The following is a 15,839-nucleotide window of genomic DNA, read 5'->3' as shown; positions in this document are numbered from 1 at the left end:
TACTCTCAGTCCATTATGATCTGATAGAACACAAGGCAGTATCTAATTTTTTTGCATTTCCTAAGGGCTGCTTTGTGGCATAACATATGGTCTATTTTTGAGAGGATTCCATGTGCTGCTAAGAAGAAAGTGAATCCACTCGTTAATGGATGGAATATTCTATATATGTCTATTAAGTCTAGGTTATTGATTGTGTTATTGAGTTCTATGGTTTCTTTGGTTGGTTTTTGTTTGGAAGATCTATCTAGTGGTGACAACGGTGCGTTAAAGTCACCCAGAATTATTGTGTTGTGGTCTACGTGATTCCTGAAATCGAGAAGAATTTGTTTTATGTACAGGGTTGCACCGTTGTTTGGGGCATAAATATTTACTATCATTATGTCTTCCTGATTTATGGTTCCCTTAAGCAGTATGAAATGTCCTTCTTTATCCCTTCTGACTATCTTTGGCTTGAAGTCCACTTTATCTGATATAAGGATGGAAACCCCCCTTTTTTTACTGAGTCCATGTGTGTGGTAGGTTTTTTCCCATCCTTTCACCTTTTGTCTGTGGATGTCTTTTTCTATGAGATGAGTCTCTTGCAGGCAGCATATTGTTGGGTCTTTCTTTCTAATCTGTTCTGCCAGTCTATGTCTTTTGATTGATGAGTTTAGGCCATTAATGTTCAGGGTTATTATTGAGATATGATTTGTATTCCCAGTCATTTAGCTTATTTTTGGTGTTTAAGTTGGCTTGGTTTCTCCTTTGAGTGGTTTTTCTCTAAGGTAGTTCCTCCCTTTGCTGACCTACATTGTTGTTTTTCATTTCCTCCTCATGGAATATTTTGTTGAGAACATTCTGTAGTGCAGGCTTTCTATTTGTAAATTCTTTTAACTTTTGTTTATCATGGAAGGATTTTATTTCATCTTCAAATCTAAAGGTTAGTTTTGCTGGGTATAGGATTCTTGGTTGGCAACCATGTTCTTTCAGAGCTTGAAATATGTTGCTCCAGGTCCTTCTAGCTTTTAGAGTCTGGGTTGAGAAGTTGGCTGCTATCCGTATTGGTCTCCCCCTATATATAACCTGATGCTTTTCTTTCACGGCCTTCAAAATCCTGTCTTTATTTTGAATGTTAGGCATTTTCGTTATAATGTGCCTTGGTGTGGATCTGTTGTGATTTTGTGCATTTGGTGTTCTGTAAGCCTCTTATATTTGATTTTCCATTTCATTCTTCAGGTTTGGGAAGTTTTCTGATATTATTTCATTGAATAGGTTGTTCATTCCTTTGGTTTGTATCTCTGTGCCTTCCTCAATCCCAATAATTCTTAAATTTGGTCTTTTCATGATGTCCCATAGTTCTTGGAGATTCTGTTCATGATTTCTTATCATCTTTCCTGTTTGGGCGACTTTATTTTCAAGATTAAATATTTTGTCTTCATTGTCTGAGATTCTGTCTTCCAAGTGGTCTAGTCTTGGTGATGCTTTCCATTGAGTTTTTTATTTGGTTTATTGTTTCCTTCATTTCAAGGATTTTCATTTGGTTTTTTTTTTTTTTTTTTTTTTTTTTTTTTTTTGAGAATCTCTATCTCTTTGTTGAAATGATCTTTTGCATCCTGCAGTTGCTCTTTCAGCTTATTGGTATTATCATTCATTGCCTGCATTTGCTCTCTTATCTCATCCTTTGCTTCGCGAATCATGTTAATCATGTATAATCTGAAGTCCTTTTCTGACATTTCTTCTAACATACTGTCATTGGATTCTATTACTATAGAATCTAGATTTGTTTGGATCATTTTCTTCCCTTGTTTTTTCACGTTGTTCAAGTATCTTGCCCTCTAGCAGTGCAGATCTGGGGTATTGCAGATTTCCCCCTATAGGCTTATAGTGGCCCTATAGGTTTCCAAAACCTTTTCTTTAAGGGGAGATCAATATTAGCAGTGCCCAATTTAGACACTATGCAATCCTAGGCCAAATAGCCCCTATGAGGACAATAATAATATTGTCATAATAAACAGAATGAGTTCAAATATTATCTTCAGTAAAACAAACAGATTTGCAATAAGGTCTGCAGTTTCAAATGGAGGACAAAGAGGATGCAGAGGGATGTAGAATGTGGCTGTTAATGGGATAAGAAAAGAATATACAGAAGTTCTAGATTAAAGAAAGGGTGAGAGTGTAATCAAAAGAAGTTGGAAGTTAGCACGCAAAAAAGGGAGAAAGAGACTCTGAGGGAACAGGTAAACAAAACAAGAGACTGAGGGAACAGGTTAAAAAAAAGTAAAGAAATAAAAACTTAAAATTTTTCAATAAGGAGAAAAAAGTAAATCTACAGTATATCAGTCATATAATAATAAAACCTCCCAGTCTTTAGTAGCCTGATGCAGGAGAGGTACCTGACATTGAGCTTCTAGTCTCCAGCAGGCGTCTCAGGATGGGATTTACCCCACCTAAAGACTGGAGTTCTGGTTTCCAGGATAATCCAAGATGGCCACTCTGGCTTCCAAATGTGTTGGCAAATGGGGAGCTGCAGCTCAGGTGTGGACGTGGTCAGCAGGAGGTCCTGGAGGCGGGATGTGGTTGGTCAGGCAGGGGTCTGGATTTCGGGTGTGTTTGGTGTGGTTGGGGGATCCTGGAGGCTGGGTGCAGTCGGTCTGGGGTCCTGGTGATAGGGCACAGTCAGTTGGTCTGGGGGTCCTGGCGGCAGGGAGCAGTCAGTCGATGTGAGGGCCCCAGAGGCAGGGAGTGATCAGTCGGGGTGAGGGATCCTGGAGACAGGGCTCAGTCAGTCCAGCCAGGGGTCCCACGTGGCCTGGCTGTTGTCTCAAAATGGCGGCAGCCATGTGTAATCAAACCTGAAGGTACTGTGACAGAGAACTTCCAGGCAACAGCAGGCAGCTGGTGCTCCACTGGCAGTCAGCGATCAGTTTGCTGACTGTTGTCGGATGATCGGGAGGTGAACCTCGTGCGGTGGGTGATGGATAGGTGTAAGGCAGGCGATGGACAGGCAAGAGGCAGGCAAATGGCGGATGATAGGCGCCTGACAGTGAGCAATCTGCACTCAAAAAAGGCGTGGATATGCTGACAGACTGCAGGTGGTCACAGCAGACAAATGGGGTAAACAGCAGAGGATCCATAAGCAGCAAAAACAGCCTCACCAAAAAACAGATATCCTCTGCTTGAAACCGGAGTTATGGAGCGACACAGAACGCAGCCTCCCTCTAGTCCGCCATCTTGGATCTCTGTTCATTCATTCTTGTGTAAAAAAATATATTTCTGAACATCAACAACTAATAAGAAAAGATTTTTTGAGGTTTGTTTTTCCAGTTTTGTGACCCATGGAATGGCTTTACTATTATTTGTAAGGGTAACAGATTCAGGCTTGGCAATTACAAGGGATTAAACCCTTGATCTTAATGAAAGCATTTTGAAGAGCTAATCATCCAGAAGCAAAAGTTTAAAACATCTTGCCTTGATTTGTAACAGGTTGCCTGTCTTACCCAGTATTTCTGTTGTCAATTAAGAAACAGAGCTGGTGTGCCTCCACATGAAAAGTAGAGGAATTATGTGCAAGCATTAGCAATTTCACTGAGGCATGGAAAATACTTCAAAAAGGTGACCATAAGCGGACTCTGAAACAGCACTTCATGCAATCACATTCCAACAGCTTTGGAAAATAAACACTTTACATCAGGTGGATAACTGTAAGAATCAACTTGTGTGCAATCAACCTCAATTCGGGGTAGGTCTGGGATTTCTACAACTGACACAACTATAATTAACAACTGAGCCATCCTCATTTTCCTAGCCAGTATCTTCATGAAAGGACAGGAAAACAAACTGCAGAATTACACAGATCCAAGAGGCACGGCTCCCTTGGCATATACAAAAAGATGAAGCCTTACAAGGGAAGACTGGGGAAGTTACCTCACCTGTGAGCTCCACTCCCAGAAATGTAGGTTCAGATGCCAATTTACATTATCAGTCTGAGAGTGAGCTAGTGAGATTTCACAGCATAATCTTTACAGAGACAAAAAAAAATACAAAATTCTAACACTAGTAATTTCCCCTAACAATCTGCACTTATCAGATTCCTAATGAGTATTGATTATTACAATCCCCTATAAATGTACAAATACAGATGTGGTTAAAGAAGCTACAAATACAGCAGGATTCCACCATTATCCACCAGGGCCAGAGGGAATGAGAGGTTCCAAGGGCTCCCCAAATCACCATAAGGTGCCAACTGTCAATAGATAAGTTTGAATCAAACCACACAATTATCCTTAACCTAAGTTAACTTTGATGTTAAAATGCATACAAGGATCCTGAGTACTTTATAAGCTCTAGCTATATGTGAAAATGACTGCAGCTGACAACTGTGGATACATCAGCTTTTAGTAAAGATGAAAATATGAATTTGCAAAAGAAAAGGGGGTTAAATTAGAGAATAACTACCTACTTTATGAAATGATTCTGAGTTTGTTGTTTTAGATTCTCTTAAAAGCCAGGACTCTCAGTCTAGCCTTAAGAGAGACAGAGTGTTATCAAATTCAACATTCTCCAAAGTTCTGGATTTTCAATAAAAGTTTTCTTCCTCAAGTAGGGTTTAGCAATGAAGTGAAGAGTATCTCAGATGCCTTTGTTAAATCATTTACCCATCCTTCTTCCACTTGTAGCTTTTTAAATAGTCAAGATTATCCTTAAAGGGTACCATTCTAGTACTTTTACATTTCATTGGAATTCTTGTGGTTGTCTGTCTGTCTGTTGTAGCAATGCTGGGAGATCAAACCCAGGGCCTTATTATGCATGCTAGGCAAGTGTTGTACCACTAAGCCACAACCCCAGCCTGGAATTCTCAATATTCATTATTACTATTAATATAGCCATTTTAGAACAGTACTGATGAGTAGAAATATAATGTGAGGCCGGGCTTGGTGACACATGCCTGTGATCCCAGCAGCTCTGGAGGCTGAGGTGGGGGATTCAAGAGTTCAAAGCCAACCTCAGCAACAGATGGAGGCCCAATGCAAGATGCTTTTTCTAACTAAAACATAAAAAGGGCTGGGGATGTGGCTCAGTAGTAAAGCGCCCCAGGGTTAAATTCCTATTAACAAAATACAAAATAAAATTCAAAAAAGAAATATAATGTGTATCATAAGGTCAATTTTAAATCTTCTTGCAGCTACCTTTAAAAAGTACCAAGAGGTGAAATTAATTTTAACAAATTTATTTAACATGATGAATTCAAAATATCATCTAAACCCATAATTAACATAAAAGTTATTATTGAGATATTTTAACCTTTTTATCCCATGCTAAGTCTTTAAAATCTGACATCAGATGCACACTTAACCACATGTCAAACTAGCCACAACCCAACTGCTCAGCAGACACTTGTGAACACCATATTGAATGGCACGATTTTTTATTATTTTTTATTTTTGTAGTTGTAGATGGAAAAAATGTTTTTATTTGCATCCTATGCAAATTCCATTTGTTCCACATCCTCACTAGTGGTATGTTCAATTTATATTCTCCATTCCAGTTTGTTTGTGTAGAGTTAACAAAATTTTGTGAACTACATATGCTACGTAAGCCACAAAACAGGTAGACACTGTATAAAGTACAATAAACATATAATCAGCCCTTGGAATTCATTCCAGGAAGCGTTTCTGGAATACTTTGAATATTCTGAATGTTGTTAAAATCTGTGATTAGTTGAATCCATGCATGAGGCACCCATGGATACAGAGATATGACTCCCAAATTTTCAAATAAATGAATTAGTCATAAGGCAATATGGTTTTAGGCATTGCTTTCCTAACGCAGGTTTCTGATTCACAAAATGAGATGGGCGCTCCAGATAGGGCATCCTCTCTGTAAACAGAACAGCACTATTTGACACATGAACATACCTCCTAAGATTTTATTTAGGGAGAAGGAAAAGGGTTAAACCCATTGATCCAGGTAGGCTGTTACTATATTACCTGAATTCTGATTTTCTGAGTCCCCTCTCAAGTCTCTTCCTTAACAGAGTACCCAGCCAGAAACTCCTACCTGTAAATTTTGTCTGACCTTGAAAATGACTGAAATTTTTTCCAAAGAAGTTCATTTTTATTACCTCCTGCCAGGGTTACTGTGGTCTCCACTGGAGTCCCTGTTCCTCCTGACCTCCCAATCCCCCATTCTGTTCTGTCATTGGGCCCTTTTTCTCATACGCAAGTTGATCATGTCACACTCCTCCCTGGAGTCCTTTGATGACTTCACATCTCACAGCAGTATTTTACCCCCAAAATTCAAGAGTATTTACTAGAAGACCAAAATAATTGTGAAAATCTTTTTTTTTTTTTCCTGCAATAGTAGGGACTGAACCCAGGGCATGCCAGGCAAGCGCTCTACCACTGAGTTGCACCTCGACCCTGGTAGGTTTGTTTGTTTGTTTGTTTTTCTTGTTGCTATAGAACTTAGGAAAACGGTTCCCAAAACATTTTACCAAAAACCATCTCCTCTACTTCACGCTTCTGGAATCTAGACCTTGAGAGCCACTTGCCCTGGTCTGAACCAGCCTCACAACCCACCAGCACAGTGCCTGCATGCAGGTCACCCTGAGCTCTCAGACAGGGATAGCAAGAGTATATAGGAGATTTCAGTGAGTTGAGAAGTGGAAAGTGCCCTGAATGTACACGGTACATTAAAAGGTGATGACTCTCAGTCTTTGTGACACATTTTAGAAACTGTCCCACAGAATCTAGTTAAAACTCATGGACCCAGCCTGCCTCGCCACACTCCCTGCCTCTCGTTGCCCTCCCTGCCACGACCCCCTCCACATTCACAAACACATGGGTGCAAACCGTCCTCTGCCTTTTCCTGAAAATTCTATGTGCTTTCCTGCTTCTACCCTTTGTCACAATCTGTACCCTGGGCTTGGTTTCGCATTCATCCTTTCCTTGAGTGTTTCTGGAAGCAAGCACCCTATCACATGCAACTTCAAGGGTCTTCGCTGACCACATGAACCAGACGTGGGCCCTCAAATGCCGTGTAAACTAGCAGCACACCAGTAGCGCACCTGAAACAGACTTGTGCTTAGTCTATCACACAGATCTAAGCCTTCATACGTCTGTCCAAACCCACAGAACATGCAGCTGCAGCAACAAAACCTCGCATAAACTATGGACTTTAGGTAAGAGTGACGTGAGGACACAGGTTCATTATTAGTAAATACATGACTGGCAGGAGTGGGGGGCTCTGCATGAGCTGGGACGGAGGGGTACAATCTCTATACCTTCCTCTCAAACCTAAAACTATTCTAAAAGATAGTCTTTAAAAAGTTTTGAAGATGCTTTAATCGCAATAGCTTGGGAGGCTGAGGTAGAAGGATCAAGAATCCAAAGCCAGCCTTAGCAACTTGGCTATGCATTTAGCAACTCAGCAAGACCCTAGCTCTAAATTTTAAAACTATAAATAATATATAAATATATAAATATAGACTGAGGACGTGACTCAGGGCTAAGTACCCCTGGGTTCAATCCCCGATATCAAAAGAAGAAAAAAAATTGAATCCTATTTTAAAACCATCTTACAAGATTAAATGGTAAAATGATTAACAGAGATTACAAATTAAATTTTTTAAAAAAGTAAGTCTACCATACATCCTTTATAAATATAGAGCTACTGTAAAATTTAGGATACAACTCAACTAGTTTCAGTGTCAAGGTCAAACAGCCATCATAATTTGGCTTCTAAGGCTTCATGAGGACTAAACATTTTTGTTATACTTCAGATTGATTTTCATCTACTCCTCTGAGAACTACCATCGGCTCTATTTGGAAAAGGTCAAGGTCTAAGGTGCAGACCCCACTCTCTCCCCTGCTACTTCTGCTTTTGGGTGGAAGGTGCAGTCCTGCTCCAGGTGTGCATGTATAAATGAACAAAGTACCAGCTGACTCCATCTGCCCTTTCACTCAAGAGTATCTACAGGACTGATTTACACAAGGTCAGACCTTCAGTGTTATCTGTCATACAATGAAAGCACAAAATTCAAAGAGAAAGTGATTTGCTCCACTGTGATGGACTTATTTAGGGTGTGTCAAAATAAAGCCAGTGTTAAACACAAGCCCCACCTTCGCAATGGGACATCAATCACAGCTCCACGCACACTTGACAGGGGAATCTGTCCTTTGTCACAACATAGCTGTGGGATAATCCCAGGCTGCCCTTTGCCCTCTTACTGAGAGAAATGACAGCCTGCATCAAGTAATCATTACCACGTGCACGTCCAGACACCTCACCGATCTCCTTTCACTCTAGCTTTACCTGGTGACTGGCCAAGATGCCTTCTCAGCCCCCAAGACTGGCAGCTGCTCTTTCACCACCTTGAATCTTTTAAAATACAATTCCAAGTGCTAAGGATGACCTGCCTTCTTTCCTACCTCCTGAATTCCTAAGTATCCTTAAAACCCAGTTCCAAGAGTGGAGGCTTTATCCATCTTTCACTGAGACTTTCTTTCCCAAGCCACAGTGCTCAGTGGGTCAGTTAGTGCACTGCACAGCTCTAAGGAGAACTGTTGCTTTTCAGGCCTGCTCCTGATTTCTATTTGAGCACGGATCACATTCAATCTGAACCATTTATTTATATGCTATATTCCCCTACTGTTCTGTGCATGTCTCGAAGATAAATTTGTACTTTATTTATCTGTTTCATCAAGTCTTAAAATAGTACCTGGTATAAAATAATTGCTCAATATTTTCTTTCCATGAAAAGCTGTTCCTTAAAACATTCAAATTTGAACAATATAAATTATTAGATAAAGCATACACATTATCCACACAAACTTAAAGGATTTACAATAGCCCCATGAAGTAAGCATCATTATTCCCCACCACAGGTGGGAAAATCAATGCCCAGAGAGCTTCAGTAACTTTTCCAGCTAATAAGTGACAGAACCATGCTCTGAACCCAAGTTCAAGACTACAAAGCCTATTGGGAGCAGTGCATGCCTGTAATCCCAGCACCTCAGGAGACTGAAGCAGAAGGATCACAAGTTCAAGGCCAGTCTTCGCAACCTAGTGAGACTCTCAATAATTTAGCAAGATCCTGTCTCAAAATAAAAAAATAAAAAAAAAAAAAGAACTGGGGATGTCGTTCAGATAAAGAGTCCCTGGGTTCAATCTCCAGGACCACACACACAAAAAACCTACAAAGCCTGTGCTTATACTGCCCCTCAATGTATACAAATAGTACAAGTTACTAGATGTCCTCAAAAGTAAAAGCACAGAATGTCCTTTTGATGTTCTATAATTAATTTTTTTACAATAATTTAGAGACTACTGCCAAATAGTGTACCATATCAGGGTTTTTCCTTTATGCCTCTGTGTGCGTGTATATGTGTGTGTGTGTGTGTACAAATATGTGTACCTTAATGTGCTACCAATCAGCAAGGCAGGGTATTTCAATGTGGACTCTATTGTGTCGGCTCAACATCTCTGGTCTAGAACAGACTCTTGCACTGCAAAGTAAACCTCAAAGGACGGATGACCATGCAACCAAAGTCTAAACACAAAGAACAGCAGGAGACAGAAGTGTTCGGGTGGAACAGTCTCCCAGGGAAGAGCAGAGGGGAGGGTGGGAAGGAGTGGAAAGGGGAGGGGAGGGGAGGAGAGGACCCTCCGGGTCAGGGCCTTAGTGCCGAGGGAAAGACACTACATATGCTCACCCCCAGCAGTGACCATCACCCCTCCTCTATCACCTATGGTCCCTGTCAGTGCTGTCACTTGGACCCCATGAGGGCCTCTGAAGATTGCAAAGCATTTCCTGATGCTCAGGCCTGAGCATCTCAGAGGCCTGCAGCACTCAGCACTGACAGCCATCCACCCGCCCTCCCGGTCGCCCACCAGTCAGGATACCAGGCCTGTGTGACAACACAGGTGTGGATTTCTCATACAAGTCTCTCATCCTGAGTATAAGACTGAGAAAAGCAGGGCTTGCCTGTCATGAACAACACAGTGCCCTTGTGTTGCCCCAGGTCTCTTCTAAAGAATGACAAAGTGACCTTCTAAATTGTCAGCCCTCAGGATGCTTAAAGTTCAAGTAGTCTCATAGATGGTACAAAGAAACCCAGGACTGTGAGGAATTTTTTTAGATTTTTTTTAGTTCTAACTGGACACAATACCTTTTTTAAAACATTTATTTTTATGTGGTGCTGAGGATTGAACCCAGTGCCTCACATGCTAGGCAAGAGCTCTACCACTGAGCCACAACCCCAATCCCCTGTGAGGATCTTAAAAGGAACAAATCCTCATTTTACAATCCGTCCCCAAAGTCCCACTGGTCACATTTACTTTAAATGCTTTTTCTCTTTTTCAAGAGGAAAATATAGAAACAAACAAACAGAAAAGCAGCTGCACCCGTACCAAATGTGGGCGTTTTCTCCTTGATCTGTGATTGTAATGCCAAGATACCAGCTACCCACTCGGTTGTTTCAAAGAAAAAAAATGACTTTGGTGGGGAGAGTCTCACATTTTTACTTCCCAGCAAACCTCGTGCTGGTGGAAACAACAGGGACCTGCCACACTGTATAAGCTCTAGGCGTTGTCCTGGCTCACACACCTCGGCACATGTCTGACCCACTCAAGTCTGAGATTGTCCCCATGCTAAAAGAGCAACATTCTTATGAACACATCACTTAGGCTAATAAGCAGGGCAGGTGACAAGAAATAACTGGCTGGGTCCTCTAGGGACCCAGAGGACCCTCTTACGCCCACCAGACACAGGCACAAGCGCGTGCATGTGCACACTCTTACCTCCCGCAACTCCAGCCTTTGAGCCACAGCCTCCAGGCACTCTTGCCCTGTGCTTTCCACAGACAGTGTGCATTCAATAACATTGCTGTCCAACAGGCGGATTCGAGTGACGAAGCAGTTCTTGCTCAGGACGTTGTAGCGCCGTGTCCGGCGGAGCTTCAGACCGAAAGGCATGGCTCTGTGGCCCTCCGATGCCGCCCTCCTATCCTGGCGCACACGCCCCTGAGATGGCCTTAGCAGTTTTGTGACTGGGTGATCACACTACCACCTGTGCTCCTACAGGTACAGAAAGCGGTGTCCATGCCCAGTGTGGCCCTCTGGAAGACAGCTGCAGAAAGAAAAGAAATGATCTGGTCATGTGCTGGAAGGGAAGTCTCAATAATGTGGTACATACTACACACACACACACACACACACACACACACAAACACACCACAGAGGTAGGTGAACAACCAGGTCCCAGAAGCAGGAGATGTGAGCTCCCGAGGGTTTTGGCAGAGGCCATGCACTCTGCCCTGTCTTATAAGAATGATATGATAAAAACCGCTTTGCTGAAGCAGAGTTCAGACAAACGAAAGAATTCGACCATGATGCACAGTCTTAATTGCAAGGCCAGAATTCAAACCAACATCCATGCAACTTCAACTCACGTGCTCTTCCCACTCCACAATACTATCTGCTCAGAAAAAGCACTAGGAGCGGAATTGGAGCACTTTAACTTCTATGTTCTCATTTGAATCTCATGAACCTCCTAGAGTATGAATTTCTTTACAGATGGAAAGAGGTGCAGTGATTGCATTGCCTCACTGAACTTAAAATTTGATCTTGTTCTTCCTTGCTCTTTATAACATTACCTCCTCTTTTTTTATTAATGTCTTTAGCTTTTATTTTTAACATTTATCTTTTATTATATATTATTTTTACTTAGAATGATGTAAAATGGTAGGAATACACATTTCATGTAATCAGTTACTTTTCTCTTTTTAAAAATAATTTAAAATACACATGTGGATATATAAGTAAATATACTGGTGGGGTTACCAGAGATTGAACCTAGAAACCCGGCACATGCTAAGCCCATGCTCTATCACTGAGCTACATCCTGGCCCCTAAAACATGTGAACTCCTTAATGTACTTAAATGCACAACTATTTGCCCTTTTTTCAACAAATATTTAGACAGATGTGTGGAACCACTCTGTCTAAATGTTCCTTTACAATATGCCTGATATAAAAGCCCTGTCACCAAAATTACTGATAATTTAACTTAACTAGTAACAAGATTTACTGGCATCCCGATGTCCCACCAAATGAGAATGATGACATTACTGCCATGGAGAACACCAGCTAAAGTAACAACAACCAAAGCAGCTGGACCTTTCTACCCTGCACCAGTAATGCTCGGGCTGGGAGGCTTGTGAAACATTATCTTTCGAAGAACCCAGAAATATCCACAAAGCTTTTCTATCCAAATAGTCTGTTCTCCATTGAGCTCAAAGGACCAGTTCTAGCTCATCTGTTTTTGAACTTGATTCCCTAACCCAGACAGACCCACCTATGTTCCTCTCCCTCCCTCCATCCACCAACACAGAATTATCCCTGAGCCCCAGGACAATCAGGAGGACAAATAGGAATAACTCATTAGTTGCAGGAATTCTTAGATTAATAAATAAGATGGCTTCAATATTTATAGACCACTCCCTGCCAGCACCCCAGGCCTCCCAGAGGTTGTCAGGGTATAAGCCTACAACACAGCAAAACACACTCCCGCACTGCCACGGCAGATCTTTGATACTTGCCTTTGGCACATTCCTTAACATGACAGGTATATGCTTTATGATGGCTTAAAATACATGTGCTAGAAACTCTGGCTTGGTAAAATCTATTCACATCTCTAACTCACTTCACGTTGGCAACGCATCATGTTTACCTCCAAGATAGGCCAACTTGATCTCCTGATAGGTACAAAAATATGGAGGGACCCACCCAAAGGAAAAGAAAGGGGGGGTAGAATTCAAATGAATAGCCCCCAAGTGTTTATGAATAACAAATTCCCCTCAACTTCCTGAAGCACAGGGCAGAGAGGCCAGGATTTCATGCCGACATGAGCCAGAGAGCCCCAAACAGAGAAAAATATTTGCTCTGTGATCACAAGCCATGTTTCTAATCTTGGGCCAGGCACTTTATATTTGGGTGTGTCTCACCTTAAACACCTATGCAAGAATGTGGCCGGCTTGGTGCATGTCTGTCCTAGCAAAAACAATCTCCATGACTTAGTCTACAGGACAATGTTCATAACACACAGCTAGTGAAGTAGAGAGAACAGCAATGTGTGCAGATGGCGGCAGTTGTCAGAATAAACAGGACACACACACAGGAAAGAATGTAAGTCACCACCACAGGGCTACCGATATTAAACAGAACTCCAACTTAATGTATTTTCTAATTATTCAAATGTCTTCTGGCCTATATTAGTTTTGTGCATAAAGATTATTTTGCAGATTACCTACTGAAAATACTATGTCAGGAGCAACATCTTTATATTCATGGCTAACAACAATCAGGTAGTATTTTTCTTAGAAAATACCTATTCTGAGTTGGGTTTTTTTGTTTGGTTGGTTCTGGGGATTGAACCCAGGGGCACTGTACCACTGAGCCTCATCCCCAGTCCTTTTATCTTTAACTTTGAGACAGGGTCTGAGTTGCTGAAGCTGGCCTTGAAGTTGTGATCCCCCTGCCTCAGACTCCTGAGTGGCTGGGATTACAGGTATGTGCCACCACACCCAGCCATACCTATTCCAAGTTCTAAAAAGACTTTCTAAATCTTCTATTTGCAAGAAACTTGTAGACAAGATATCAACAAAAAAAGTTGTAAGAAAATCATTCTGGTCCTTCTGAAAGTCAATACCATGGAACAAAAACTGAGTATGGGGAAGGGAGCTGGGAGAGGGCAGAAAGGGCTACCTTTGAGGAGAGGAGATTTAGGAAAATAAAATGCAATGTGTCCATATTGATTAAATCCAGATTTGAAAAAAAAAAAAAAAAAGCTACAAAAGATATGAGATCACTATAAAAACTTAAAAAACAGAAATGAGATGATGCCAATGTGTTATTATTGGTTTTCTTGAGTTTTTGAGAGTGGATTGCAGTTATGGAAGAGAATGGTGTTAGAAAATGCCAGTGGCCTTCTTTTATATATATATATATTTTTTTTTTTTTTGCTTATTTGCTTGTTTGCTTTAATTGTAGGTGGACACAATACCTTTATTTGTATTTGGTGCTGAGGATCGAACCCAGGGCCTCATGCATGCTTGGCAAGCGCTCTACCACTGAGCCACAACCCCAGCCCCCAGGGGTACAATCAGAGGTACAATGATCATGATGCCTGCACTTACTTTAAAACGGTTAATCAACACATACACACATATACAAATTCAGAACCGAAACGTGACAAAACTTCAACAGTGTTGAATCCAGCTGTCTGGATATCTGCATACAGATACTCATTCCAACTCATTTACCTTTTCTGTATAACTAAACATTTTCAAAAACAAAAGTTAAGAAGAAGGTACTAGGACTGGGGTGATAGCTCAGTGTTAGAGCGCTTTGCCTAGCATGTGTAAGGCACTGGGTTTGATCCTCAGCACCACATATAAGTAAAATAAAGGTCCACTGACAACTAAAGAAATTTTTTTTTTTTAAAAAGATACTTAAAATGTTCACAGCTACTCTCTAAAGCTCTATTTAAATGCTCCTGCCTCTTTTAATGAACTTCTCTAAATCCAAGAGACAAGGAGTCCTTTCTTTCAACTCCCACAGTCATTTGTGCTTATTTTAATATACTAATAAAAATATTAACACGCTTTGGCGATATGCTCCTCCAGAGCCAGCACTTTTCCATCTCTCCCACACACACCACTTTCCTAGGATAAAAGCTTGTGACATTTAGAGCTCTCTCTTCTCGAAAGAACTTTCAGGCACTCATTTTGGATGACCCTTACCTTTAGGAAGAGCTATGCCTAAATTTTCCCAGGTAACAATGTGTCCGAGATTAAACTACAATGTTTGGGTTAGCAATCTCTTCATTCCTTTCAGTTTTAACATTTTTAATAGTCAATGAATTAGCCACTATTTCTAAGCTCTCCAAGAATCTACAGCACAGGTGTTAAATTCCCCCTTTTAACCATGCAGACAGCCATATACTTCTACCTCAAACAAAACTCAGCTCCCTGCTAGTCCTGGAGAGAGCAGGGACTGAAATATGCTACCATACAGCGGGACTTGATGCAAAATCCACTCTGCACCATCTCCTTTCTGTTCAATGCCTGGCTCCAAGCACCTTTATGATTCTCCCCATGTGGATCTTTGGGGCTTCATCCCATTCAATTTATCACATGACTGTTATAAAACAGCTAGATGCCATATGCTCATAGAAAGGTCCCAAGTTTATGACACCTTAGACCTTCTCAATGCAAACCTCTTTTCAAGAGAGATAAAATTATAGTCCTCACTCTGTTTATTAGTAAGTTTATTTTTAAAAAATAGATAGTTCCCTTTAAAAAAAAAATCAGAAGGAACCCTAAAGTAAATGATGGATTTTAGGGATAATGATTTGTCAGTGTAGGTTCATCAATTGTAGCAAACACTCCACTCTGGTGGTGGGTGCCAACAGTGGAGTCTGTGTATGCTTTGGGGAGGGATATGGGGAATATCTGTACCTTCCGTTCAATTTTGCTGTGAACCTAAAACTGCTCTACAAAATAAAGCCAATTTTAAAAACAAATAAGAAGTTCCTTCAAATACGTAGTTTTATTTATCTATACTTCCAGAACACATTGGGTAAATAGTAAACTGCTGCAACTATTGCCAAGGATCATGCATGAAACTAGAGAAAAAAAAAAAATTGTAATATTGATGGTAAAACTGAATGCTAGCCGAATGAGTGGCACACACCTGTAATCTCATCTACTCAAGAGGCTGAGGCAGGAGGATCACAAGTTCAAGGTCAGCTTCGGCAACTTAGCAAGAACCCAACAATGCTAACTCCTGATGTCTTCCAAG

General features: G+C 41.0%; 1 protein-coding gene and 1 long non-coding RNA gene across 4 annotated transcripts in view; both read right to left on the bottom strand.

The window, feature by feature from the left end:
• Nucleotides 1-15,839, bottom strand: part of LOC306641860 — a 479,070-nt gene that overhangs the window by 96,635 nt on the left and 366,596 nt on the right. The gene's annotated exons all lie outside the window — the stretch shown is intronic.
• PTPN14 (protein tyrosine phosphatase non-receptor type 14) overlaps nt 1-15,839 on the bottom strand; it is a 171,002-nt gene that overhangs the window by 90,828 nt on the left and 64,335 nt on the right. For all 3 annotated transcript variants that reach the window (XM_079107118.1, XM_079107117.1, XM_079107119.1), the window contains one exon: nt 10,780-11,107. In XM_079107118.1, coding sequence (XP_078963244.1) covers nt 10,780-10,953 — 174 coding nt within the window. In that variant the 5' untranslated portion in view covers nt 10,954-11,107. The remainder of the gene's footprint in view (nt 1-10,779; nt 11,108-15,839) is intronic.

The sequence above is a fragment of the Sciurus vulgaris genome (assembly GCF_902686455.1).
Source record: "Sciurus vulgaris genome assembly, chromosome: 12".
NCBI lineage: Eukaryota > Metazoa > Chordata > Mammalia > Rodentia > Sciuridae > Sciurus > Sciurus vulgaris.
Note: the sequence above shows the minus strand (reverse complement) of the source record. Positions and strands in the feature narration are given on the sequence as shown.